This window comes from Perognathus longimembris, chromosome 23 (genome assembly GCF_023159225.1).
Source record: "Perognathus longimembris pacificus isolate PPM17 chromosome 23, ASM2315922v1, whole genome shotgun sequence".
NCBI lineage: Eukaryota > Metazoa > Chordata > Mammalia > Rodentia > Heteromyidae > Perognathus > Perognathus longimembris.
Window position 1 is genome coordinate 16,595,192 of NC_063183.1, and position 24,953 is coordinate 16,620,144.

Consider the following 24,953-nt stretch of genomic DNA (forward strand, 5'->3'; position numbering starts at 1 on the left):
GTGGTGCTGAGGAATGGAAGCCAGGGCTTCATGAATATGAGGCAAGCACTCCACCACTAGGCCATATTCCCAGCCCTGTTTTCCTTTATTATTCCTAAAGCTAGGCAGTTTTTTTTCACATTTGTGGGTATTGTCTGTGACTTTTTACTTTATTTTCTGCTCAGTTTTACTTCTTGATTTGTTGAATAACCTTTGTTGTTTTAGGGCTGCTTTTTTCAACCCGGGGCACCTTGTGCTTGCTAAGCACGTGCTCCACTGAAGCTACACTCCTAGTCCCATGTGTATTATATTAGTTATTTGGCACTTACTTTCCTTTAAGAAATATTATCTTTGAGTAGTTATACAAAGTAGTTATGCAAAGTGGCACCAGTCTGCTCAGCTGTGTTAGAAGGCAGATTCCAACTAAGCGATGTAATGTGGAGCATGCTTCCTGTTTTCTGAATCTGGTGTTTGTAAATTTGAAAGATTATCTCCTTCAGGTACAAGTGTATGAAATTTCCACCACACCACACACCGAGGGGCTGGAATAGCGCAGCAGTGGCTTATTACACTTCAATTCTGAAATGTGTGTTCTCCTCATTTTAACATTTATAAAACAGAAGGGGTCTTAAATAACCGCTGGCATGTCACAGTATTAATCAGAAGCAAATTTTTTTTCTCTCAGAAATTCCCGAGGTATGTCTGGGAATGTGGCTTAGTGGTACAGTGCTTGCTTAGCATGCATGAAGCCCTGGGTTCGATTCCTCAACACCACATAAACAGGAAAGGCCAGAAGTGGCTCTGTGGCTCAAGTGGCAGAGTGCTAGCCTTGAGCAAAAAAGCTCAGGGACAAGGCCCAGCCCCTGAGTTTAAGCCCCAGGACTGGGGAAAAAAATTATAAGGTAATGTTGTATCTTACAATGTTCAGGTCTTAAGCTTGCTGGAGACAGTATGTGGCAGGTCAGGGTCCTTTTCCTTGCTCCACTGGGAAATGCACAGACCTCCATCCAGGCCTTCAGAGCTGCGGGGACCCCTCCCAGCCCCACCACAGACATGCAGCAGCATTTTTCCAGCTGCCTGCATGTCTTAGGCTCCAGGACTCATGTACTGTGCAACACTCTCAGGCTGATGTGATCCATCCTTGTGGCTGCACGGGCAGCTCCAGGGTACACACTCTTGTGCTTTTGGAACACACGTCAGTGCTGCAGCAACGGGCAGGGGCCTAGCTAAGCCAGATGCCAGGGCAGCCCTCGGGAGGGAGAGGCAAGGACCCCAGGTCACTCCTCCAACGGCAGCCACAGCAGGCTTCTGACTCAGCAGACAGTGTTCAGTTCCTTGGAACAGAGACATCAGTATCCTGCAGGACACCTTTCTCAAGGAAAGATGCTACTGAACACCCAAGGTAAGACAGCCAGCCCACGTCCCTGCCAGGATGGGCAGGGTCTCCAGCTAAGCCTCCCTAACACATTGCTTCAGGGTCTTTGCTTCCCCTTATAACACATAGAGATTCGTCTATGGAAGTAATATTTGGGGCCACGGTAATATTTGCTGCCTAAATCAAGAGGCAGCAAGGACCACAGAGGCATCTTACTGCCCTGGAGCTCCCTGACAGGTAAGGAGGGGGCAGATACTGCGGGAGCCGGCTGGTGGCCAGTGTTTACACAGGTAGGAATGAATGGCGGGAGGGATGGCTTGGCAGCTGGGGCTCCCATGAGTGTGGGGGGCAGAGGTGCCCTGGTGCGAGTGTGGCAGCAGGTATGGTATGCACAGAACACAAGCCGTCCACATGGCAGACCACTCAGCTGTAGGGACGTAGCCACACCACAAAGGATCCAGACAGATGGAGCCCACTGACAGATCACTTCAATTCTGTCTACAGGGCTGAGAATATGGCCTAGTGGTAAAGTGCTTGCCTTGTATACATGAAACCCTGGGTTTGATTCCTCAGCACCACATATATAGAAAAAAAGCCGGAAGTGGCACTGTGGCTCCAGAGGTAGAGTGGCTAGCCTTGGGCGAAAAGAAGCTAGGGACAGTGCCCAGACCCTGTGTCCACACCCCAGGACTGGCAACAAAAACAAAAGAAATAAACAAGTGTGTCTACAGTGCGTCCACAGGGACTATGGAGCTGCTTAGGGCCGCACTTAGTCCACAGAAACAACTGCCTTCCAGCACAGTGCATGCTGCAGTGATGGGAGAAGATGACCAGAAACAGACAGCAGGAAGTCAGGCATAGCGAGAGTCCCCCATCTTTACCTGGGTGCCTCTGCTTCTAGAAATCTACCCTCTAAAAGGGCTCCTTGGAGGGGGCTCTGCCCCATATGCCAAGTTGAGCGAACCCAGGGCAGGGACATGCTACACTAAATAGGCCAGGCTGGCCCTCTGCTACACTCAAAGTCTGAGACTAGAGGGCCAACTGCTCCCAGGGGACCTCTTCTGGGGGAAAAAAAATAAAGGCCTTGTGCTCATCAGTGGGAAGTGACAGATCAAAGAGACTGACACTGCAAACTGGCTTAGTGTGGGCAAGAGATGCTAAGACCCTGGCAGTGATGTCACATGTTCTAGGAGCACTCAAGTCCCCAGTGATGCGGCTGCCTGGCCAGGGCTGCTCTTCTGTGCAGCAGTGAAAGGAAGCAGCGAGGTCCTGCGAGTGACCTGCCGCTATAGGGCAAGACTTCGCCACCCAGCAAGCACACACAGCCAGTCCAGAAGCCCACCCTGGTAGGGCTGCTGAGGCAGGAAGCACTCCAGTATGGCTTGCGACTGAGAGCTGCTCCCAGGGCTGGGCTGTGGGCAGCAAGGTTGGGCTCAAGGCTAACTGAGGGCTCAGGGCCTTGTCACCAGTGCTTTGCTGCACACAGAGACCCCTGGAAGATGGGACCCCACATGCAGGCAGAAGGGGCCAGGAGCTGAGTTCCACATGGGAACTGCTCTGTGCACTCTTTCAAGGAGAGGCTCTGGTGAAGTGCCACTCTCCTGAGACCTTCCTAAGCAGACTGCTGGGCGAGCTGTGGAGGAGGATGGAGTGCATGTAGACAACAAGTGGCTCCTAAGGCGAGGCCACACTTGTAACAGTGCTGATGGCAAGACAAATGGGCTTTAATGAGATGAAGTGTAGTTATGAGCATCCACCTCAAACTGTTAATAAAAGAAGATCTATCTTCCCTTCACCACAAATAAGTACCCTACTGCCATAGAACCATGTGGGAGGATGCTTGTGTTTACCTAGCAGGTCAGCCCCTTCATCCACATCCCCGATGACCTCGGACCCCGCGGTGGACAGCTCATGGTATAGAGAGTCTGTGTTGATGCCAAAAGCCTTGTTCACAATGCCCTGTGTTGGGCTGTGGAGACAGGAGGAAGATGCAGTCACCGGCAGCACCCCAAAGGCCACACTCTCCCATCACTGGCAGCACCCCAGAGGCTGGCTATGTGCTCACTAAAGGCTCAGTACCCAGCCTGAGGAGCCATTGGAGGTGGGGGAGCTTTTAGGGTACAGGGCCTATGGGAGGAAGTAAACTCTCTGGGAGTGCTTTTGAGGGGGATACTGGGACCCTAACCCCTTCTCTGGATGATGTACTATGCTGCCATACACCCAAAAGTTCAGGGTCAACCACAGATGGGAACCTGTGACACCGAGCCCACGTCAACTTTCCTAGGGACATCCCAGGGATGCTGTTACAGCCGACAGTCAGCTGACCAGCAACTCCACCCCGTGGGTACAGGCATGGGTGGGAGACAGCACCTCACAAAGGCACCAACTCATTAGACACTGACTGAGCCCCAACCCAGGGGCTGGCCGAGTCAGTACCTGCTTCCTGTGCGGTCGAGGCGGGTCTCAGGACACATATCCAGCTCTGGGGTAGAGTCAATAATGTCCTGAACATCAGACCACTCGTCACTGCTGCCCATGCCTGGTGGAGTACAGAGAAGCTGGGATTAGAGGACAGCCTGCCAGCCCTAGCCCTGCTCCAAGGTCCTCTAGACCTGCGCCTGGAAACCCTGGCACTGTCCACAAGGCCACTAAGCAGAGGGCCCAGCAGCCTGGCACCCCAGGCCTCAGCACATCATCACCTGTGCTCATATCTGAGGAGACCAAACATTCCTACTTTCCTTTTCTCTCATTACACACTTCTAAATCGCTCTATGCCCAGGCAAGGCCCCGTCTCAGGACGACTGTATTTGGAAACTGAGTCTCCAAATGAGGTAACCGGACAGGCACTCATTCAACTGGTCTGGGGCCTATGAGAAGAGTCAGAGACACGTGTGGGCCATGTGAGGACACAGGAAGAAGGTAATCACCTGAAGGTTAAGTGAGGGGGCCTGAGGAATTGGCCATCCCCACACATCCACACAGGACAAGATAAATTTCTTTCTTTCTTTTTGCCAGTCCTGGGCACTGTCCCTGGCTTCTTTTTGCTCAAGGCTAGCACTCTACCACTTGAGCCACAGTGCCACTTCTGGCCTTTTTCTTTTCTGTATATGTGGTGCTGGGGAATTGAACTCAGGGCTTCATGTATATGAGGCAAGCACTCCTGCCACTAGGCCACATTCCCAGCCCAACAGGACAAGATAAATTTCTACCATCAAAGTTACCTCATCTTGCGGTCTTTGTTGTGGACGTGAGGGTTGATATTTATAACTGCTCAAACTAAAATCCAGTGGGGAAGACAAGCCTCCTTGGCATGGGCAAGGCGGGCAGAGGTGGTGGGGCCTGGCTGCATACCTATGCTGACGTTGCGCATCTCCTGGGTGACCTGGACCTCCATGTTGCGGCTGTTGCGCTTCTCCCGGGCTCGCTTATTGTTCTTTGTGCCACCGCTGTAATCCCCCAGTGGCTGCAGGCTCTCATTGAGGGGCGTGACTGCGGCGGAAGGTACGGAGGACGTGGGGGTGTTGGACTTGGTGCCTGTGGTGCTGGGTGTGGCAGCAGCTGAGGACTGGCCGGACTCAGACATATCATCATTTGGACACTAGGGCCAGACACAGGGAGGAGGAGGAGGCCCGTCACTGCAGGTCGTAGTGCTTTAGGTTTGGGGGTGGCCACAGGCCACATGATGCTGCTTGTGACTCTGCTGCAACCGGCCCATGGGGTGTGGGGGGGAAGGAGCTCCCTCTGCCCCCATGGCGGCTCTTTGTCTTGGCCCAGTCACTTCAGAGTAGTTCTACTCAAATGCCCACTGCCTCAGGCTAACTGGTCTGGAATGGGGCTTCCTGCTTGCATCTTCCACAGGAAAACCATGAGTGATGGGAGTGATGTGACACAGAGGACACGAAGGACAGAGTGGGTGACAATTCACAGTCAGTGGTGGTCAGAAATCAGTCACACTCTGGGGCAAAGGACTCTTACCTGAGGACCTTTAGATAGGAGGCACCTGGCAGGGCGGGTGGCCTACGTGGCAAGCAGGTCTGGTCCCACCCTTCCTCTCTGTGTTCTTTAGGACATGCCTACCCAGCTGTGGCTGAAGTCAATGGCAGGACACAGCTACAGCATCTCGAATCTGTGGCAGACTAACAGATGTGTGGTGCTTCCCTCCATGACTCAACTGAGCAAAGGTTAGCCCTAACATCAATACAAATTCAAATGGCCTCAAAGTCCATTTTGACAGAACAGGACATTACCAAAGGTGCTGGGAAGAAAGCTCAGGTTTTTACAAACTATAGTCAGTGGTAGAGTCTCTTTTCTGTTTATGTGGTTCGGAGGAATCGAACCCAGGGCTTCATGCATGCTAGGCAAGCTCTCTACCACTAAGCCACATTGCCAGCCCTGCTAAAGAATCTCTTTAGGGAGGAAGGCATTCTATTTGAGGCTATGGAACATGAAACACATTATTTTCCTCTGGTATTTCCAGATAAGAATATTGGATAATATCAACAAAAATAGCCCCTAAACATTCCTCATACTTGACTCAGGTGGAGACCCACATGACTCTGAGCATTGTCCTGGTCATGCCAGGCAGCCCAGGTAGAAGCTGGCCTTTGTCTCCCTTTGGTCTCTTCTCTGTGCTCCCTCATGGCAGAGAACAGCTGGGGAAACCGAGAAGGCTCCAAGTACTCTGGGAGACCCTGGGGGAGAGGGGAAATGGAGAGGAAGGTGTGTGATCCTCCTTGTCTGGAGCTGGGCGAGGGTGGGGGCTTGAACTGAGATGTGCACCCGGGTTCCAGAAGCCAGAGGCAGTTGTACGACTGCGGTAGCCTGGCCTGCTGCAGGCCAAGGGGCCTCTCAGGGCAAGACATCCAGCAGCCTCCTGAGGACTCTACACAAGAAATCTCAGGGCTGGGAAGGTGGCTTAGTGGTAGAGTGCTTGCCTCATATACATGAAAGCCCTGGGTTTGATTCCTTAGCACCAAATATATAAGAAAAGCCAGAAGTGGCCCTGTGGCTCAAGTGGTAGAATGCTAGCCTTGAGCAAAAGAAGCCAGGGACAGTGCCCAGGCCCTGAGTTCATGCCCCAGGACTGGCAAAAAAAAAAAAAAAAAAAAAAAAAAAAAGAAAATCTCAAAGTGCCACATCTATTCTGCAGCAGCCTCTCAACTGGGGCAACTGTGATGCAGGGGGCAGCTCTGCTGTCACCACATGGAGTAGGTAGAGATCAAGAATGCTGTTCAACATTCTATAGTACCCGCGGACTAGCAGTGCTAAGGGAGAAAACGCATGCTAGCCATGCTTCATATGTGCATTTTTTTATCTGAGTTGGATCCAGGCTATAATTTATGCCCACCATGAGAAGGTGAAACCTTTCTTGTTCATAAGTGCTGAAGAAGGTGAAGCTGGCTCACATTGGATCTGTGAGATGCAGTGCTTACAGAACTTGCATCTGCCCCACACTGGAGGTACCAGGTGTCCACCAGAGGCAGGCCGTGGCTACCACCCAGCAAGGGCAAGCTAGGAACTCCACTTGGGCCGGGCCGAAGCCAGAGGCGTGAGCCAAACACATTTCCAGACCACTTTCCTCCATAACCACATTCCCCTGACTGCTGGCACCATGGTGGTCATGGCGGGGCTTCTGCCCTCTGGTCAGGCTGCCCTCAGAGCCCCAGCTCTGTTATCCTCCAGGATCGCCACTTACCCAGGGGACACTCCCCCTGGCTGACACTTACCTAAGGCAAACCTCTCAACCTCCTAACATCAACGGGAGCAGTGACCTCCAAATGTATTGCAAAGAACCCACACTCTTAGCGGTCTTTCCTCACCATGAGTAGCCACAACTGTTTGGTTAAAACACTACAGTACATAAAAACAAAAAACAAAACAAAAAACAAAACAAAAAATGAAGAAATTAGAAAAACCTTAAAATCTGGAACATGAAATTAGAAGAACTTAAATGTAATTATCCTTTAAAAATAAGAAAAACCAAACAAAACATATAATGAACTAAAACATGAGACACTACGATCTACGGCAAGACTATTTCAGACAAGGTAGTAGGGAAAGAAGACACTGTGGACAGGAAAGCTGGTCCAGACAAGGACATAAGCAGGCTCCTGGAGACAGAACAGGTGAGGTGGCTTTCAGAGGCTCCTATGGTTTCTACAGATGCTTACAGGCAGCCCTACCACAGGCCTGGTGTGTGCAAGTGCATGTGGGCGAGGGCAGCTGGCATAACTGGCCGGCCCATAGGCCTTGCTGCCCTCTTCCCAAGGCATCAATAGCAGGACAGTGAGAAGCAGGTATGGGCATCACTGTGTCTCACAGACACGCTCACCCCCAGGAACAAGAGCAGAAGCAGTGGGGTCACTTTCTGACAGAGCTGGCAGCACGCAACAGCCCCTGCAGGCAAGCTGGACATAGGTGGAAGGACAGTCAGCCAAAGGAGCAGCAGGAAGAACACTTCTGAAGCCTTGGACCCTCACCCACCAACCCCACCAACCCAGGGGCCCAGGGGCTGTGACTCTGTAGGTATCCCCCAGTGGCCTCCATGAAATCCACTGGATCCAGGATCACCTCTTCTACCCAAGGAAGGCAGATGCCCTTACCTGGCAATGTGGCCATAATCCTGCCTGTTACTGCCTTTCAGATAGTCTGAGACACAGACTCCAATTATAGCAAGGCATCCAGGGCCCTGAATGTGACCTGGCCTTCTCTGGGTGCCATGTTTAAAGTACACTCACTGGTTAGCTATGCACACCTGAGGTGGGGGCGGGGGAAGATCTTGCTTCTCAACCTGTAGTAAGGAGAATACCAGGGACAAATGGAGAAGGGCCCAAGGAGGGAGCCTTTGTCTCCTCCTAGCAGAAATCAAGCTTCAGACTTGAGTTTCTAAAGGCCCATGAAAGCAAAGGCAGTCTCAGAAGCAATACCTATACTAATGGTGTGAGAGGAGGCATGTATTGTGGGGTGTAGTCTAGCACAGTGTTGCTAAGCTCAGCCCTGATAGGTATCAGATTGCAGAATGCTGTGGGTTATAGCCTGTATTACCAAGTACCAGGATGAGGCCTTCGCTGTGGCAGCAAAGGGTCTGAGACCCCACACCTCCAGACACCTGGCTTGGTTTCTCTATCCCTGACTCACATCAGCAGAGGCTGGACTAACTCAGGGAGAGATGCACAGAGTTGTGTCCCTGAAGTGGATTTGGGATGCCAGCAGCAGGGGACCCTCACTCCACGCACGGCTACAAAACCTGGTAGCTGGAGCTGGACTGAAGCTGGCCGAGGTCACTCAGGTGCCAGTGGTCCCCCGCAGGCACGAGCTTGCCCCCCATCTGTGCACGTACCATGCCATCAGCGAGGGGGAAGACGTTCAGAGAGGTGGGGCGCTCCTTCCTGCTGGAGTGGGAGGGAGAGAGAAGGCAGATGGTTAGATGGAGGCGTGCAAGGGTATATACAGGAATCCATCTTAACACATGCAATCTGAGGGGTGGCTCCTAGGCAGCGATGTCTACACCTTTGGGGGCATCTCAACTCATGATCCTGTGTAACCTTTCCCCTTCTCTCATGTTGTATTTTCCATTTTCATTTAGTTCACTTTATTTTTGCCAGTACTGGGGTTTGGGACTCAGGGCCTGAGCACTGTCCCTGGCTTCTTTTTGCTCAAGGCTAGCACTCTACCTCTTGAGCCACAGCGCCAATCCTGGCTTTTTCTATATATGTGGTGCTGAGGAATCGAACCCAGAGCTTCATGTATGCGAGGCAAGCACTCTACCACTAAGCCATATTCCCAGAGCCTCATTCACTTTTAAAAAGACACCAACAATGTCAGCACCTGCAGCCCCACAGAGCACCAGTAGTGTTTTCTGGTGCCAGAGCAGGCAGTGACTGGTGGCCTTGAGTGGTGACTTTTGCCAAGACAAAGCCCAGATCTCCCTCCCTGTCACAGTGGCTGCCAGCTCTGCCTCTGCCTCTTGGTTAACAGCAGGCTCAATTCCGCCTACTGGCCCCTTTGCTTCCCCTTCAGTCCAGAGCTTTATAGGGTACCTCGCTGAAACAGGACTGAAGGCAGTTATGCTCCTAGAACCCTTTGCAGAGGACAGGCCTATGCATGTTACTGTTCAAGGTCTAAACTCGGGTCCCGAGACAGACATTTCTGTTGGATGGCTCTCTTCTGTCCATGTACCAGAACCTCAGTGGCTCAGCTGCACTGAGCAACTGACCATACCCTGCAAAGTCCCTGGGCCACTGCAATGCTGTGTCTCTCAGCTTGGGGAACTCTACACCCCTATCTGCTACCAGGCTTCCAGCCCCCTTGCCCAGACTTTGCATCCCTTGGGCTCCCAATTCTGGTCTGGAAAATACCCTAGGGACCAGTTCTGACCCCATTAAGCACTTCTACTCATGACCCTAGGAAAAACACAGTCTGTGTCCCTAGGCCCCAAAGCAAGGCCATCCCAGCTGTTATTAGATGCTATAAGGATAATAGTGGGGGAAGGGACTCCTGTCTCACAAGATAGGGTGATGAGCAGATAACAGACCATAGTGAGGGGCAGCAGACATGGCTCCATGCTTGGCCAGGCTGCTTTATCTACTGAAAATTGATCTGTTATCAGGAACAGTATATTGTTCCCTTGCTCTTCCTTCTCGAATCTCATTTGGGCTAGGCTCTGAGTCCTGTGAACATTTATTTGGTGGTGCTGCTGACTGATGGGGCTTATGTAAAGGTCAGCCTTCTTGTCTATGCATTACATCCTCAGAGCCCCCAGGGGGATGCAAACATCTGATCTCTCCAGAGACTATCACCCATGGGGCCATGCCTCCCACAGTCAAGCCACCCACTTGGGATACAAAGTTGCTACGTGACCATACTGGGCCATCAGTCTAGAACCACCTAAGAGTGGAGGGGACAAGATGTCTCCACCTGACAGTCAGTGCCAGGCAACAAATGGCTACATGCTCCTCACTGGTGGAAGTCAACATCATGATTTCGTCTGTGAAAAAGGCAGGCCTTTGTTGAGCACATGGCAGACTTGAGTGAGGAACTCTTCCCTGACACATCACTCTGTGGCTGTGTTGGGGACCTGCTGACCATTCAGTCCTGTGAAGGCATTTGGCCAGTACTGGTTTGGTTGTGGGGCTTGAACTCGGGGCTTGGGCATTGTCCCTGAGTCTTTTGCTCAAATTGGCAAGTACTTTTAATCCACAGTCCAGGCTACAGAAAATACCTTGATGCTAATCAAGAAATCATGTGCTTGTGATTAAAGCAAAGGGCTATTCAGACTCTTCTAAGACTGTCTGAAGTTCCAAATGGACCCCAGCCCCATGTCAGACAAAGACCTTCAGAGGCTTTACCTTTTCCTCCATGACTGGCGAGGACTGCAGGCAGCGACAGACACAATGGCCAGCACACAGCCGTGACAGCACAGGGGGCAGGACAAGGAGATCACATTAGAGACGGAAGGTGAGGGAAAGCACATAGACAATGGTGAGATGTCTGGGAGCCCGTCCTACACACTCTGGTACACAACCACAGTTACACACAGATGTCTGCAAGGACAGATGCACAAACCCTCTTGGTTTTAACAAGAGGCCTCCAGACAGGGACTGTGCAGCAGTGGGCATGTGTCCAGCCACAGAAGCAGTAGGGACACATGGGTACTTGGGCATGGGTGGGGGAGATGGAGCATACAGACACATGTAGGCTCCTACTAGCACCAACGTATCTGTGCCTAAGCACAGCAGCTGTTGGAACTCCCTGTGAGGTCATTCCAGAGACCTGTCCAGAGCCCAACCTCCTGGACTTGACCTTTGATACTGTTTCTAGAAGCTGGTGGTACAGCTCTGTCCTGACTCAAGTGGTACAAAGAGTGGGGGAGGAGATAGGGGCTTTAGCGGGCTTTGCCCTGCTGCTAGAGTGAAACCAGCACTGAAACTGGAACCTGGGCCAGGCAGAGGGCTGGGGATCTTCTGGCACTGTCCTGCCCCACAGAGGGAATGAGACTCAAGGGGAGCTGGCAAGCTGGCCTGGCCTCCTCTCATCTGGACAGTTAGTGGTAATGTGTTCTACTTTCCTCCAACTCATGAACACTAAACCACTGCCCCAAGGAGAAAGGCTTAAGTATTTCTCACAGATCCTAGTATTTGGTCCACCAAGCTCAACCTAGTTGACTTTATCTTCTTTCTTTTTATTTTTTTGGCCAGTCCTGGGCCTTGGACTCAGGGCCTGAGCACTGTCCCTGGCTTCTTCCCGCTCAAGGCTAGCACTCTGCCACTTGAGCCACAGTGCCGCTTCTGGCCGTTTTCTGTATATGTGGTGCTGGGGAATTGAACCTAGGGCCTCGTGTATCCGAGGCAGGCACTCTTGCCACTAGGCTATATCCCCAACCCTTATCTTCTTTATTTTATAAGTGAAAAGACAAGCTTGGAAGTCTTCGTTGACAGACGAGCCTCCATTGACACGTTCTGAAGCTGAGCTTCTAAGCCAACTCATTAGGCTGAGCACTGCTCAATTTGGCTTGGTCAAGAGGCTGCATGTTGACTCAAAGCCTGGCTTGAGACAGTGCAACGAGTACTGATTCTGAGGTTTCCCAGGCATTTTAGTGAGTGGCAATTTTGTAGGCATGGAATCTACGAGCAGTGAGCAATGACAGTGAGACAGACTTGGCTCTGGGCAGAAGCCTCAGCTGCCCCTGCCATGCCCTCCTTCTGCCAGGACTCTTCCCTCCCAGACCACCTACCTCCGCCCTGGCAGGCTGCTTTCTGTCTGGCTGCTGCCCCCAACCTGCTGCATCTTGGATCTCTCGATGTGCTCCACGTAGGTCTGAATCATCTGCCAAGAGGGGTCTGTTATTAGTGCTGCCCACCAAGCCCCAGTACTGTGGTTCAGACACCATGTGTTCACGGGAATAGCTAAGTTCAGAGGAATGGATTTAACCACCACAAGGTGGACGGCTTTCCCCAGACAAAAGTGACACTCCACTCCACCGGCAAATGGCAGGTATCAGGCTGTACCAGCTCTCATCCACTTGAACCCCGGGAGGGGGCCCATGGCCACCTACCTCTGTATGCCGCTGGTGCAGGGCATTGTACTCCTTCTTCATCTCCGACTCCCGCTCCTCCAGCCTGGAGACTAGAAGACAACCACTGTGGGTCAGCTGCATTGCCCACTGAGGGGCTTAGCACCTCTCCCCTGCGCCACAGCCAGACTCCAGCACCTGATACAGCTCGTTGTGCTCTATAAGGATGCCAGCCGTGACCAGCTTGGTCTGGGCACATGGTATGTGCCACACATATGTGAGAATTCCCCACTCTACTCTTTTTGTTTTAGTCGGTCATGGAGCTCGAACTCTGGGCCTGGGTGATGTCCCTGAGCTCTTCAGCTCAGAGCTAGTGCTCTACCACTTGAGCCACAGCACTACATCCGGTTTTCTGGTGGTTACTTGGAGATGAGAGTCTCATGGATTTTCCTGCCCGGGCTGGCTCTGAACCACGATCCTCAGATCTCAGCTTCCTGTGTAGCTAGGATTACAGGTATGAGCCACTGAAGCCTGGCACCCCACTCTACTCTTAATAACACTGGCATGGTTCAAATGCACAGATTTGATTTCTGTTGAGTGGCCAAGAGTTCCTGAATCACAACTGAAACTCAAAGCCAATTGTAGATGAGAAGGGCGTGAGCACTGGGGGGCAGGAAGGGGTAGCCCAGTGGCAGACAACTTGCTTAGCAAGCAATCCCTAGTACCACAAAATAAACAAACACATGTAAGAAACTCATAAAAAGACAAAGAATTCAATGGAATAATCTGAGATATGTTAAACAGAATATCAAAGTCACATGTGACAGGACTAAGTCTTGCATGTGTTAGGGTACACGCAGCAGGGCTGGGAAGGCCAAGTCTGGATGTACCCCTCCAGGCTGCAGCGAGGCTTCTGTAAAGTGGGGGCACTGTGAGGGGGGCCCTTGGTCCCCACAGGCACCTGCACAGTGGACTAACTAGCAGCAGTGGCCGGTGACCTGTCAAAGTGGCCCACCAATGTGGCTAACGGCTGTAGGGAATCCTCTCTAGGTGACACAAGCACTAGCTCAAAGCATAGTCTCCTCCATTGCCCCTCCAAGAGCCCAAAGCACTGTGGACCCCAGCACTAAGGAACATGTGACTTACACAGACACCAGTGTACACATGACTTGCAGACACTGGCACCCAGTACACATATAACAGAAGAGACATCACTATTTAGTGTACACATGACTTATAGATAGCAGCACACATGTGATTTTAAGTGCTGGCAGCCTGCACTTGCGTGACTTACAGCCATTGGCAGAGAGCATAAGTGACTTAGGTACCAGCACCCAGTGTACACCTGACTCACAGGCACTGGTGTGTGTTCACATGACTCATCCACACGGACTGGCAACACACACATCAGTAGCTCTCAGAGAGAAGAGGACTGTTCCAGCCAGCTGTGTTCTGGTCCACAGCAGGAGGGACAGGCTGTCCGTGCATGTGTCCCGTCCTGTCCTTAGGCTGTGCTGACCCCATGAATCACTTCAGCCTGGAATCTGAGTCATTACTGTTTTTTCCTCTAAGAAAGGGGCTGGTAAGTTTTCACAGTGGGATGTCTTCTACACCAAGGGAGAATTAACAAGCTGTGCAGCTTGTTATCAAGAGGGTTTATCTGTGTGTGCCTACATGGGCCTTCGGATTTGTTACTCCTTTGGAAGCTGTGAGCCGTGAGCCACTATTTCCTACTGCCATGACTCATCAAGGTCATTAGCCCACCACAGTGGCCTCTATGTCTTAGCTGGGACAGATATCAGTTCAGCTATCAAATCAGTTGTTTCTCTTATTTGGTTTTAACATTTCAGAGGAATATAGGCAGCTACCATTCACGATAACCAGGGAAGCAGTGATAGGCATCAATCATCTAAACTATTATTAAATGGCAGTTCTAAGACTACAATTTAAATACAGTTTTGGAGACTAAAATATATGCTCATATAGTAATATTCAAGAAACATTCCTTCTTCACAGGGTTTGGGGGCTGGGTTTCCCTATAGATCCCCTGGCCAGCCATGAGCCCCTCGGATAATCAGCCACTGTAGCTCTTCCACCGCCGGAACTCCTTATCTTACCCCATGATGATGGGTGCTTTGTTCTACAGAACCCCAAAAGCAACCAAAGGACCAGGGTACTATGTGATCAAGAGATTTACTTAAGGGCTGGGATGTAGCTCAGTGGCAAAGCGCTTGCCTAGCAAGCAACGTCCTGGGTTCGATCCCCAGTACCAAAAAAAAAAAAAAAAAGAAAACACACACACACACACAAAAGATTTACTTAAGTTTCCTATTTTCACAATAGACCTGAGGCTGATGGTAGAAACACTGAGTAGCGTAAAGAGATAAAATAAGTGATTGAGAGGAGGATGGTGAAAAAAATAAAAGGCCACCACTGGGCTCCCTCCGTTCCTCCTTCCCTCCCCTTTTTTTCCTTCAAATTATGACTTTTAGCTTCCAGACAGTCACTACAGTGCCTGAAGCAAGCTTCCAGTCCTCTTTATGTTATTTTTCAGATAGGGTCGTGTGTGTGTGTGTGTGTGTGTGTGTGTGTGTGTGTGTGTGTGTGTACATGTATGCTGGTCCTGGGACTTGAACTCAGGGCCTGGGTACTGCCCCTGAGCTCTTGTGCTCAAGGCTAGTGTTCAACCACTTGAGCCACAGCTCCACTTTCAGATTTTTGGTGTTTGGTTGGAGATCAGAGTCTTACAAACTTTCATGTAAGGGCTGGATTTGAACTTCAATCCTCAGATCTCAGCCTCCTGAGAAGCTAGGATGACAGGTATGAGGCACTGACACCTGGCAAGTCTTGCAAAAGCCCAGGCCAGCCTGGAACACAATCTTCCTGTTTATACCTTTTTTGTAGCTGGGATGACAAGCATGCACTACCATGCCCAGATTTTTTTATTTGCTTAGATGTGATCTTGCTAATTTTTTATCCTGGCTAGCCTTGAACAGTAATATTTCCAGGCTGTCTCTGGGATTAGGATTGCATGCATGGACCACAGTGCCCAGCACCCAATCTCTTTTTAGCAAAGGCATACCTGAGCTACACCAATGCAACTGTGAGTCATCTTTCCCATCAGCCACTTACTCTGATCTGCATAGTTTTTGGCCTTCAACTCCAGCTGGCGTGTCTGGAACTCATAGTGCTCCACCTGGATCTGCAGCTCTTTCTTCTCTTGTTCCAAGGCATCTTCAAACTCGATGAATTTCTACGTATGGAAAGGACAAGAGCAGGTTTAGTGAGTGTGTACAGGCAGGAGGTTGATAGCAGCCTTTCACACAAAGAAGATGGGTGTCAAGGACCCAAGAGGCCAGACCATGCCTCTAAGACCATGAGCAGCCAGCGGTGGGCTCTCCTTCATCCCTCTACCGGGCCTGCTCCCTTCTCCAGGCAAACCTCAGCACAGACAAGCCATGAGAACACGTAAGAAGAATACAACTGTTCTGGAGCCTTCTGCCCAATAAGCATAATTCACGGACTATTCTGGCTGGAGGCACTTCCATGTGCCCCGTGATCTAGGCCATCACACAGAAGTGCCCAGGTTTGGTTAATATCCAACTGTTGCCACCTTGAAATTTTAGCAAATTTCCAACACATGGCTCCACAAATGCTGCAGCTAGACTTGTTTGTGACAGAATTTTTCCTGTTACTGTTGGTTGTGCTTCAAAAGGAGGGGAAAGGCTGCCTTTCTCTTATTCTGCATTTCACCCCAAAACTCATGACTTACTATTACTGGTAAGTCAACCCAGAGACCTTGAAAATGGCAGGGGGATTAGTTTGGGCTTGGCAAAGATCCTATGCCAAGAGGTACTGAGCAGAATTATCATTGAACCAAGAAAAAAGAAATTGTGCAAACTGAAAAGGCAGTTTTTCACTTTTTTTTTTTTGCCAGTCCTGGGGCTTGGACTCAGGGCCTGAGCACTGTCCCTGGCTTCTTCTTCTTTTTTTTTTTTTTTGCTCAAGGCTAGCACTCTGCCACTTGAGCCACAGCGCCACTTCTGGCCATTTTCTGTATATGTGGTGCTGGGGAATCGAACCCAGGGCCTCATGTATATGAGGCAGGCACTCTTGCCACTAGGCCATATCCCCAGTCCCCTTCACATATATTTTTTGTAGACTGAATCCAGGACACTCTTGCCACTTGAGCTATGCCCCTAAACCTTCTGTTTTATTTATGTTTTGTTAGTTTGTTTGTTTTTGCCAGTCCTGGGGTTTGGGACTGAGCACTGTCCCTGGCTTCTCTTTGCTAAAGGCTAGCACTCTGCCACTTGAGTCACAATACCAATTCTGGCCATTTTCTATATATGTGGTGCTGGGGAATTGAACCCAGGGCCTCATGTGTAAGGGGCAAGCACTCTTGCCACTAGGCCATACCCCCAGCCCTTTTGTTTTATTTTTGCTTTTAATTTCTTCTTTTGAATTTTTGTTTTGTTTTGTTTTTGCCAGTCCTGGGCCTTGGATGCAGGGCCTGAGCACTGTCCCTGGCTTCTTTTTGCTCAAGGCTGGCACTCTGCCACTTGAGCCACAGCACCACTTCTGGCCATTTTCTCTATACGTGGTGCTGGGGAATTGAACCCATGGCTTCATGTATATGAGGCAAGCACTCTTGCCTCTAGGTCATATCCCCAATTTGAATTTTGTTTTTGAGAGAGGATTCTAATAATACTTTGCCTGGGCCGGTCGCTCGATCTTTCTTGTCTCAGCCTTCCACATGTTGGGATTACAGATGTATACGCCATGCCTAGAATTAAAGGTGGTACTTCTGACAGACCTGAGTACAGGTAGAGTGAACGAAGGTGCTGAATGTGGACCCAGCCTCTGCAGAGAGGCCCAGGCCAGGCAGGCAGCACCTGCTACCAGGTATAATTCCTACAGCAACAGGGTAGAGGAGGTATGCCAACACTTGAGTTTTACTGAGTAGGAGATGGGAATAGTACTTGAAAAAAAATCATTTGCAGGAAGCAAAATACCAGGGAGCTAAGTAAGAAAAAAGATTTCTCAACAGTAAGGAACATGAAGCTGGTGGACTTTGGTGTGAATGTCTGGACGAGAGGTTTGTTTGCTTTGTTTGCAGAGGCGCAGCTGTGACCCCACAGTAGACATCCTTTCCCCAGCAGCCTATCCCAGATGGGATCCTGCCGAAGGATGACTCATCCTGGGCCACCAGGGAGAGGGGAAAACCCCAGAGGAAGGGCAGAGGGGCCTGCAGGGAAGGGGCTGCAGCAGGACTAATGACAGAATGAAACTAGATAAAATAAAGAAAAAAATGAACACTGTATAGCTCCAAAACTACAGGATTTTTTCTTTTGTGTAACTGTACAAAAACCAAATAAATGATTTTTGAATCAGTATAAGAATTAGATAAATGCTATTAATTGTTGAGCTGAGTGAGGGGAGGAAGGGTGCTGGGGATTGAGCCCAGGGCTTTATACACATAAACCGTATGCTCAGCCATTGGGCTACATCCCAGATCAGCCAGTTTTTAATTGGACAATTTGATTTCTACTAATTAAAAAGAAAAAAATCAGATGGAAGCTGGTGCTGGTGGCTTATGCCTATAATCTGAACTATTCAGGATGATGAGATCTGGAGAATCACAGCTCCAAGCCAGCCCACGCAGAAGTCTAGGAAACTGTATTTCCAGGCCAAGCAGTTTGTACCACTGCAAAATGTTGGGTTAAGAGGAGTAACTCAAGTAATAGAGTTCCAGTGGAGCAAGTAAGAGGCACTGAGTTAAAACCACAGTAACACTCTCCCACACCAAAAAAAGAAAGAAAATAGGAAAATCAGAGGTAGTGTGTGTGCCCCAATCCTCAGTACTTCACACTCTCACTCAACATTTTTTGCTTACTGCAGGTGCTCTAACACTTGAGCCATACTGACTGTTCCATCTTTCTTCTGGATAATAGGAAATAGAGTCTTACAGACTTTTCTGCCCAGGCTGGCTTTAAACCGCAATCCACCAGGTTTCAGCTTGAGTAGCTAGGATTATGGGCACACGCCACTGGTGCCCAGCTTTTTTTTTTTTTTTTTTTTTTTTTTTGAGAGAGAGTCTCCCTAGGTAGTCCAGGAGTGCCTTAAATTCATGATCCTTCTGCTTCAGCCTCCTGAATGCTTACAGGTGTGCACTACCATGCCCAATTCTTCCTTTTGTTAAACTACTGCGGTCCTAAATCTCAGCTGTGTCCCTGAGGTTTCACATGAAGAATTGGGTTCTCTGGCGATGGCATCTTTGCAGTAGTTTCTTTTACCCCAACACCTGCATTTGGCATTTGGGAGTCTGCTTAAGGACTTCCAAACTAAAATTGTGGCAAAGTGTCTTCCAGAGCCCTCAGGTCCAGACAGACCTTTGCACACTCACTAATCATATATCACGAGTTGGAATTTATTTGAAATTATCATCTGCCTAACCAAGGTGTCATGTGACACCTGATGAACTCAAAACATGTAGGGCAGCTTATGCCAAGCCAGCTGCACAAGGAAGAAAAGCCCATTCCTAGAGTTGAGGAACACAATGGCTCGTTCTCACTTCTAAGTGCCAACACACACTTTTTTTGTTTGACAGTAAAGGAGTTTTAACACAGTGTGCTTATTAGACTAGCACTCTAGTACTAGACATGCATGCCTTCAATTCTTTTTTTTTTAATATGGAATGCTTCACGAATTTGCATGTCATCCTTGCTCAGAGGCCATGCTAATCTTCTCTGTATCGTTCCATTTTAGTACATGTGCTGCTGAAGCGAGCACGCCTCCAACTCTTTTTTACTTATTTTTCAGATAGTGTCTCTTGTTCTTGGACCATAATACTCCTATCTATGCCTGTTGTGTAGCTGGGATAACAGGCCTGCACTACTACTCCCAGCTTATTTGGATCTTGCTAAAAATTTGCCCAGGCTGGCCTCTATTCTAGAGCCACTTGAGTTCTGCCTCTCCAGTACATGGAATTACAGACGTAAGAACCTTCTCAGCACCTGGCCCCCAGATGTGTCACTTTGAATAGATGCTTGTTTGGATTCTTTTTGTTGTTGGTCATGGGGCTTGATTGAGTTCAGGGCCTGGGTGCTGTCTCTGAGCTCTTTTGCTCAAGGCTAGCACTCTATCACTGTGAGTCACAGTACCACATTCTGTTTCCCAATGGTTAATTGGAGATAAGAGTCTCACGGTCTTTCCTGCATAACCATATGCCCAGCCCCTGGACTGGCTTCAAACTTCGATCCTCAGATCTCAGCCTTTTTAGTAGCTAGGATTAGAGGCATGAGTCACCAGTGCTCAGCCGAATAGATGATTTTTTTTCGCTTTTATTATTATTATTTTTTTTGCCAGTCCTGGGGCTTGAACTCAGGGCCTGAGCACTGTCGCTGGCTTCTTTTTGCTCAAGGCTAGCACTCTACCACTTGAGCCATAGCACCACTTCTGGCTTTTTCTATATATGTGGTGCTGAGGAATCAAACCCAGGGCTTCATGTATGCGAGGCAAGCACTCTACCACTAGGTCATATTCCCAGCCCTTATTACTTTTTATTGAGTTTAAGTTACTACATATATTTCACAGTACATATTTTAACCTTCATAATGATGAAAATCATCATTTTACTCTACAAAGCTCATGAGCTCTATGAACTTTACCAATAAAACCATTTCTTCCAAATCAGGTGATATGTACACTTCTTTCCTTTTGTTTAGTATCAGCTGTTCCCTCTTTCTCTCTCATTCCCTCCCTCCCATCTCCACCCATGAGTTGCTTAGTTCACTTTCATCAATGTCTGATGTAGCTGATGGGCAACTCTGCTGCATTCCCCCCCCCCCCACTTCTTTCTGTGCCCTCCTTCCAGCTCAGATGTACTCATGTATAGCTCATATATGAGGTAAGGAATATAGAGTCATCTAAAAACAATAGGACAGTTTCAGAAGAAGCCCTTTGTTTCCTTATCTTTGAGGTTCTAAGAGGTGCTTGGGTTTTATTATTTGGTGCTTTCCTCCCAAGCCTGTCCTCTTTCGGTCTCACTGTATACTGGTGTCTCGAGTCCTGTTTACTTTGTTATATCTCATTGTATTTTAATCGAACACCCTGCATATCAGGGAGACCATACGTCTCTCTGTTCTTGGCTTACCTCACTCAACATGATTTGTTCTAGTTCCATCCATTCCCTAGTGAATGCCATTATTTTATCCTTTCTAATAGCAGTGTAAAATTCCATTGCATTTTTTTTTTTGATCCCCAACTGAATAGATGGTTTTACGACATTCTTCACACCACCCCCCCAACGGTATCATATTTTAAAACTGAATTCAAGCCAGGTGCTGGTGGTTCACGTCTGTAATCCTAGATACTCAGGTGGCTGAGATCTGAGAATTGTGGTTTGAAGTTAGCCTAGGCAGGAAAGTCTGTGATATGCTAATCTCCAATTAATTACCAAAAAGCCAGAAGTGGAGCTGTGGCTCAAGGGGTAGAGCTCTAGCCTTAAGCAAAGGAAAGCTCAGGGACAGCGCTCAGGGCCTGAGTTCAAGCCCCAGGACCAGCACCCCCCCCCCCAAAAAAAAAAAAAGGAGACTGCGAGGCCTGGTGGCTCATGGCAGTAATTCCAACTACTCAGAAGGATCTTGGTTCAAGGTCCAGATCCCTGGGGCAAAGACTGAGACGCTATCTCAATCAATAAGCAGGATGTGGTGTGTGTAAACTGTGATCCTAGCTCCACTGGAGGCATAGGAAGATCTGGGGCTGAGACTGGCTGGCCCCAGTCAGAAACTCAAGAATGTACATAAAAACAGCTAAAGCAAAACAAGAGCTGGGCATGAGGTTCAGTGGAAGGGTACTTGCCTAGCAAGCACAGGCGGCCCTGGTTCAACCTCAGTACTATCAGATACCCTAAGAAGACTCCCAAAAAACCCTACACAAAAAGGAGCTGGCATGGTGATATGCCTGCAATCCCAACACTGAGAGGCTAAGGCAGGGGGATCTTCATTTAAAGCCAGCCTGGAATAGACAGTAAGAGCAAAAAACAACAAACAAATAAAAAACAAAAACCCCACACAGGGCTGGCAATGTGGCTTAGTGGTAGAGTGCTTGCTTTGCATGCCTGAAGCCCTGGGTTCAATTCCTCAGCACCACATAAACAGAAAAAACTGGAAGTGGCGCTGTGGCTCTAGTGGTAGAGTGCTAGCCTTGAGCAAAAACAAGCCAGGGACAGTGCTCAGTCTCTGAGTCCAAGCCCCAGGACTGGGAAAAACAACAACAAAAAAAACTCACAATGGAATACCACAAGGAGGGAGGATACAGGCAACAACTTGCTGAGTGAATGAAGCCAAACAAACCAAAAGCATAAATGCTGCACAATTCCATGTCACAGACTTCTAGAAGATTCACATTAATCCGGAGTGGCAGAAAGCAGACTGGCGGTTTCCTGGGGATCCGGGAGGCAGGAATAGGCAGAGGATAGGATTACAGAGGAGAATGACAAGGTGGTGGGCACTTTTCCTTCCCTCATTGTGGGGATAACACACTCCTCAAATTGGGCACTAAACATGTGGAGCTGGTATGTCAGTGATACCTCAATGAAAGTGCTAAGCCCTTTCCCAATAAAGGAAGAATAAAAGAAAATGAAGCCCAAGACTCCATCCTGTTCCTGTTAGCACAATCTCCAGGTGCAAGGGATTTCCCAGCAGATGCCTCCCAGCCCTGCAGGATTTCATCACCTCCTCCATGCTGTTTCCTAGACAGCCTGCACCCTGTCCTGCCAGCACGATCTTCTGCTGTCTGCTCTTCCATATCAGAAACCCACTCTCTGGAATATATTCACTGAAAAATCCTAACCACTGCTTAAGTATCTTCCTTTCTGGCCTGAAACTAACTCAGAACTATTTATTATCTGCCCTCTATGAGGCAAGGAGAGGCAGTGACAGCAGCCATATGCTGCTCCAAATAGTCCTTGTCTTGTGGAGAGGTGGAAGCTGGCTTGCTTTCTCATCTACACAGGCTAGTATCTTTCCAGTGCACAGCCGGGGAGAAGAGAGCAGGAAACAAAAGGGTACATCTCTTTTGGGGTCACCAGCGTGAGGTCCAACACAGGGCTACTGGGGGCCACTCATGCTGGCGCCACGGTACCGAGTCAGGAGGGGACAGGAGTGTCTGGGTAAGCCATGGAGGACTAGGGGCAGAGAGCAGCACAGACTTGGAAATGAAAGACCTGGTCTCTTCCTGAGACCTGAACAAAGGCAGACCTTCTAGGTCAGTGCTTCTCCCAGACACTCATCTCTCCCAGCATCAGAGGTCACAGGCTCAGCAGTCCTGGCTCTTTCTTCCTTAGTCTAGTCACCTGGTCTCATGAAAGCCACACTGGAGTATATCCTACAAAGTGACAGAGCTGCATTGTCACATGCCAAGGTCACAGAGAGCCAAGAATGGGGAATTACTCCAGAATACAGGAAACGGCAGGGATATGCAGGAGTCTGAGGTATCAGCAATGAGAGAAAAAAAGAAGCATGGGAAAACGCTTACATTCAGAGCTCCAGGTGAGGATATTCTTTTTGCAATTTTTCTGTCTGTTATTTGAAAATAGAATATTTAAAAATAGTTATATTTAAGTCAAGAAGGACTCCTGATTTTGGAGGAACTAATTTACATCAGTACTTGGTCCCACCATCTATGTGCCTGGTAGTAGCAGCTCTGAGGCTGTTGGTCATAGCTAGGTGTCAGAAAGTTCCAATTCAGAGGCTTTCATCCCCCAGCCAACTTCCTCCATGCTCTCTCTGGCAAGCACAGTTTTTGTTCATAACTTCTGAACTTGTTTCCATCTTTCAGTGATTGTGAGGCAATGTGTGCATTCAGTCATTCAGTACTTGCCTGGCACATCCGAAGCCCTAGAGTCAATCCCTAGTAACACAGAGGAATTTTTTTTTTTTTTTTTGTCAGTGGTGGGGCTTAAACTTGGGGCCTGGGTGCTGTCCCTGAGCTCTTTTGTTCATGGCTAGCATTCTACCACTTTGAGCCACAGAGCCACTTCCAGTTTTCTGGTGGTTAATTGGGGATAAGAGTCTCATAGACTTTCCTGCCTGGGCTGGCTTTGAACTGTGATCCTCAGACCTCAGCCTCCTGAGTAGCTAAGCCACTGGTGTGTGGCGGGATTTTTTTTTTTTTTTAAGTGACTCTGCTTGATTCTTCATGACTGTTACTGCTACACTGGACCAATGTTTGGAGACAGTGAGGAAAAGCAGCTCAGTCTACCACCTTTTAAGAGCTCCATCTAGAAAAGTCAATGTTTAACTGTTCTCAGGGGCTGTGGGTAGATCTCAATGGTATGGTGCCCGACTGGCATGAACCAGACCCCAGGTTGGATCCCTAACACAGCAGGAAAAAAACAACCCTGTTCTTAATACTACAAGGTGACAGAAAAAGAAATTACACATATTCCAAATAGAGATGAACTTACTATTTGTAATATAGAAGGAGAGAGCAAGACATTCTGATTTAATGTATTCACTCATGAAAGGTGGTCTTTATTGAGGATTATGGTAGTTTTTCCCCTCCCAGTTTAATTCTACCCAAACGTTCTTTTGTGAAATAGATTGCTTTTGAAAAATGTGGCTTGGAACAAACTCTCTTTAGCAGGCACTGCTTGTAATCCTAGCTGCTTAGGAGGCTGAGATTTGAGGATCACTGTTCAAAGCCAGCCCAGGCAGAAAAATCTGAGACTCTCATCTCTAATTAACCAGCAAAATGCCAGAAGTAGAGATGTGACTCAAATGGTAGAAAGCCAGGCTTGAGTGAAAAAGCCAAGAGAAGCTGGATGCTGAGATCTGAGGATTACAGTCAAAGGGAGGAGAGGGGAGCCAAGGGAGAATGTAAGGCCCTGAGTTCAAGCACCAGTACCAACAACAACAACAATTCTCCTCCATTTTTTTTTTTTTTTTTTTTGCCAGTCCTGGGGCTTGAACTCAGACTGCTTCTTTGTGCTCAAGGCTAGTACTCTACCACTTAAGCCACAGAGCCACTTCTGGCTTTTTCCATATATGTGGTGCTGAGGAATCGAACCCAGGGCTTCATGTATAGGAGGCGAGCACTTTACCAGTAGGCCACATTCCCAGGCCCCATTTGGATGCTTTCTTCACATAGCATACAAACCAAATCATTAGCTGATATCTGTATACATGTCTTATGGCCAGAGAACCTGTCTGAGGTACTTGAGATGAGCAGAGGATGCTATGAGTAGTTTGCTTTTTTGTTTGTTTTTTTAAGGCTAGGAGAATTTCAGGAAAATAATGACCAATACTGTTCCTCACACATTTCCCCTTACAGTTTAAGTGCTTGATCATGATAAGAAATGAGGTTCTGCTTCAGGGAAGACAAACACAGACTCCATCCAAGATTTATAAGATCATGGGTGGTCCTCTAGATCCTAGCATAGTCAAACCACTTTGTATCAGAACCTGTCCAATCAGAAACTACCAGGGACAGTGGATGAGACTCAGGGCTTGCCAAGACGCCACCAGGGACTGTGCTAAAGCCCCTTGTTATATTTCTCCAGGCAACCAGGCACTTGAGATGGAA

At 48.8% G+C, this 24,953-nt stretch overlaps 1 protein-coding gene and 1 non-coding gene across 17 annotated transcripts in view; both read right to left on the bottom strand.

Moving 5' to 3' along the window:
* The window catches only part of Mapk8ip3 (mitogen-activated protein kinase 8 interacting protein 3), a 40,133-nt gene that overhangs the window by 12,482 nt on the left and 2,698 nt on the right, over window positions 1-24,953 (bottom strand). For 4 of the 16 annotated variants that reach the window (XM_048331998.1, XM_048332002.1, XM_048331999.1 and 1 more), the window contains exons 2-9: window positions 15,498-15,618; window positions 12,408-12,478; window positions 12,087-12,178; window positions 10,702-10,725; window positions 8,601-8,745; window positions 4,706-4,952; window positions 3,791-3,893; window positions 3,205-3,323 (exon numbers count right to left, since the gene is read on the bottom strand). In XM_048331998.1, coding sequence (XP_048187955.1) covers window positions 3,205-3,323; window positions 3,791-3,893; window positions 4,706-4,952; window positions 8,601-8,745; window positions 10,702-10,725; window positions 12,087-12,178; window positions 12,408-12,478; window positions 15,498-15,618 — 922 coding nt within the window. The other 12 variants (XM_048332003.1, XM_048332000.1, XM_048332012.1 and 9 more) reach the window with 8 other exon arrangements.
* Window positions 19,052-19,157, bottom strand: LOC125341246. Its single transcript, XR_007208928.1, has one exon. It is a non-coding gene; the product is annotated as a U6 spliceosomal RNA (small nuclear RNA).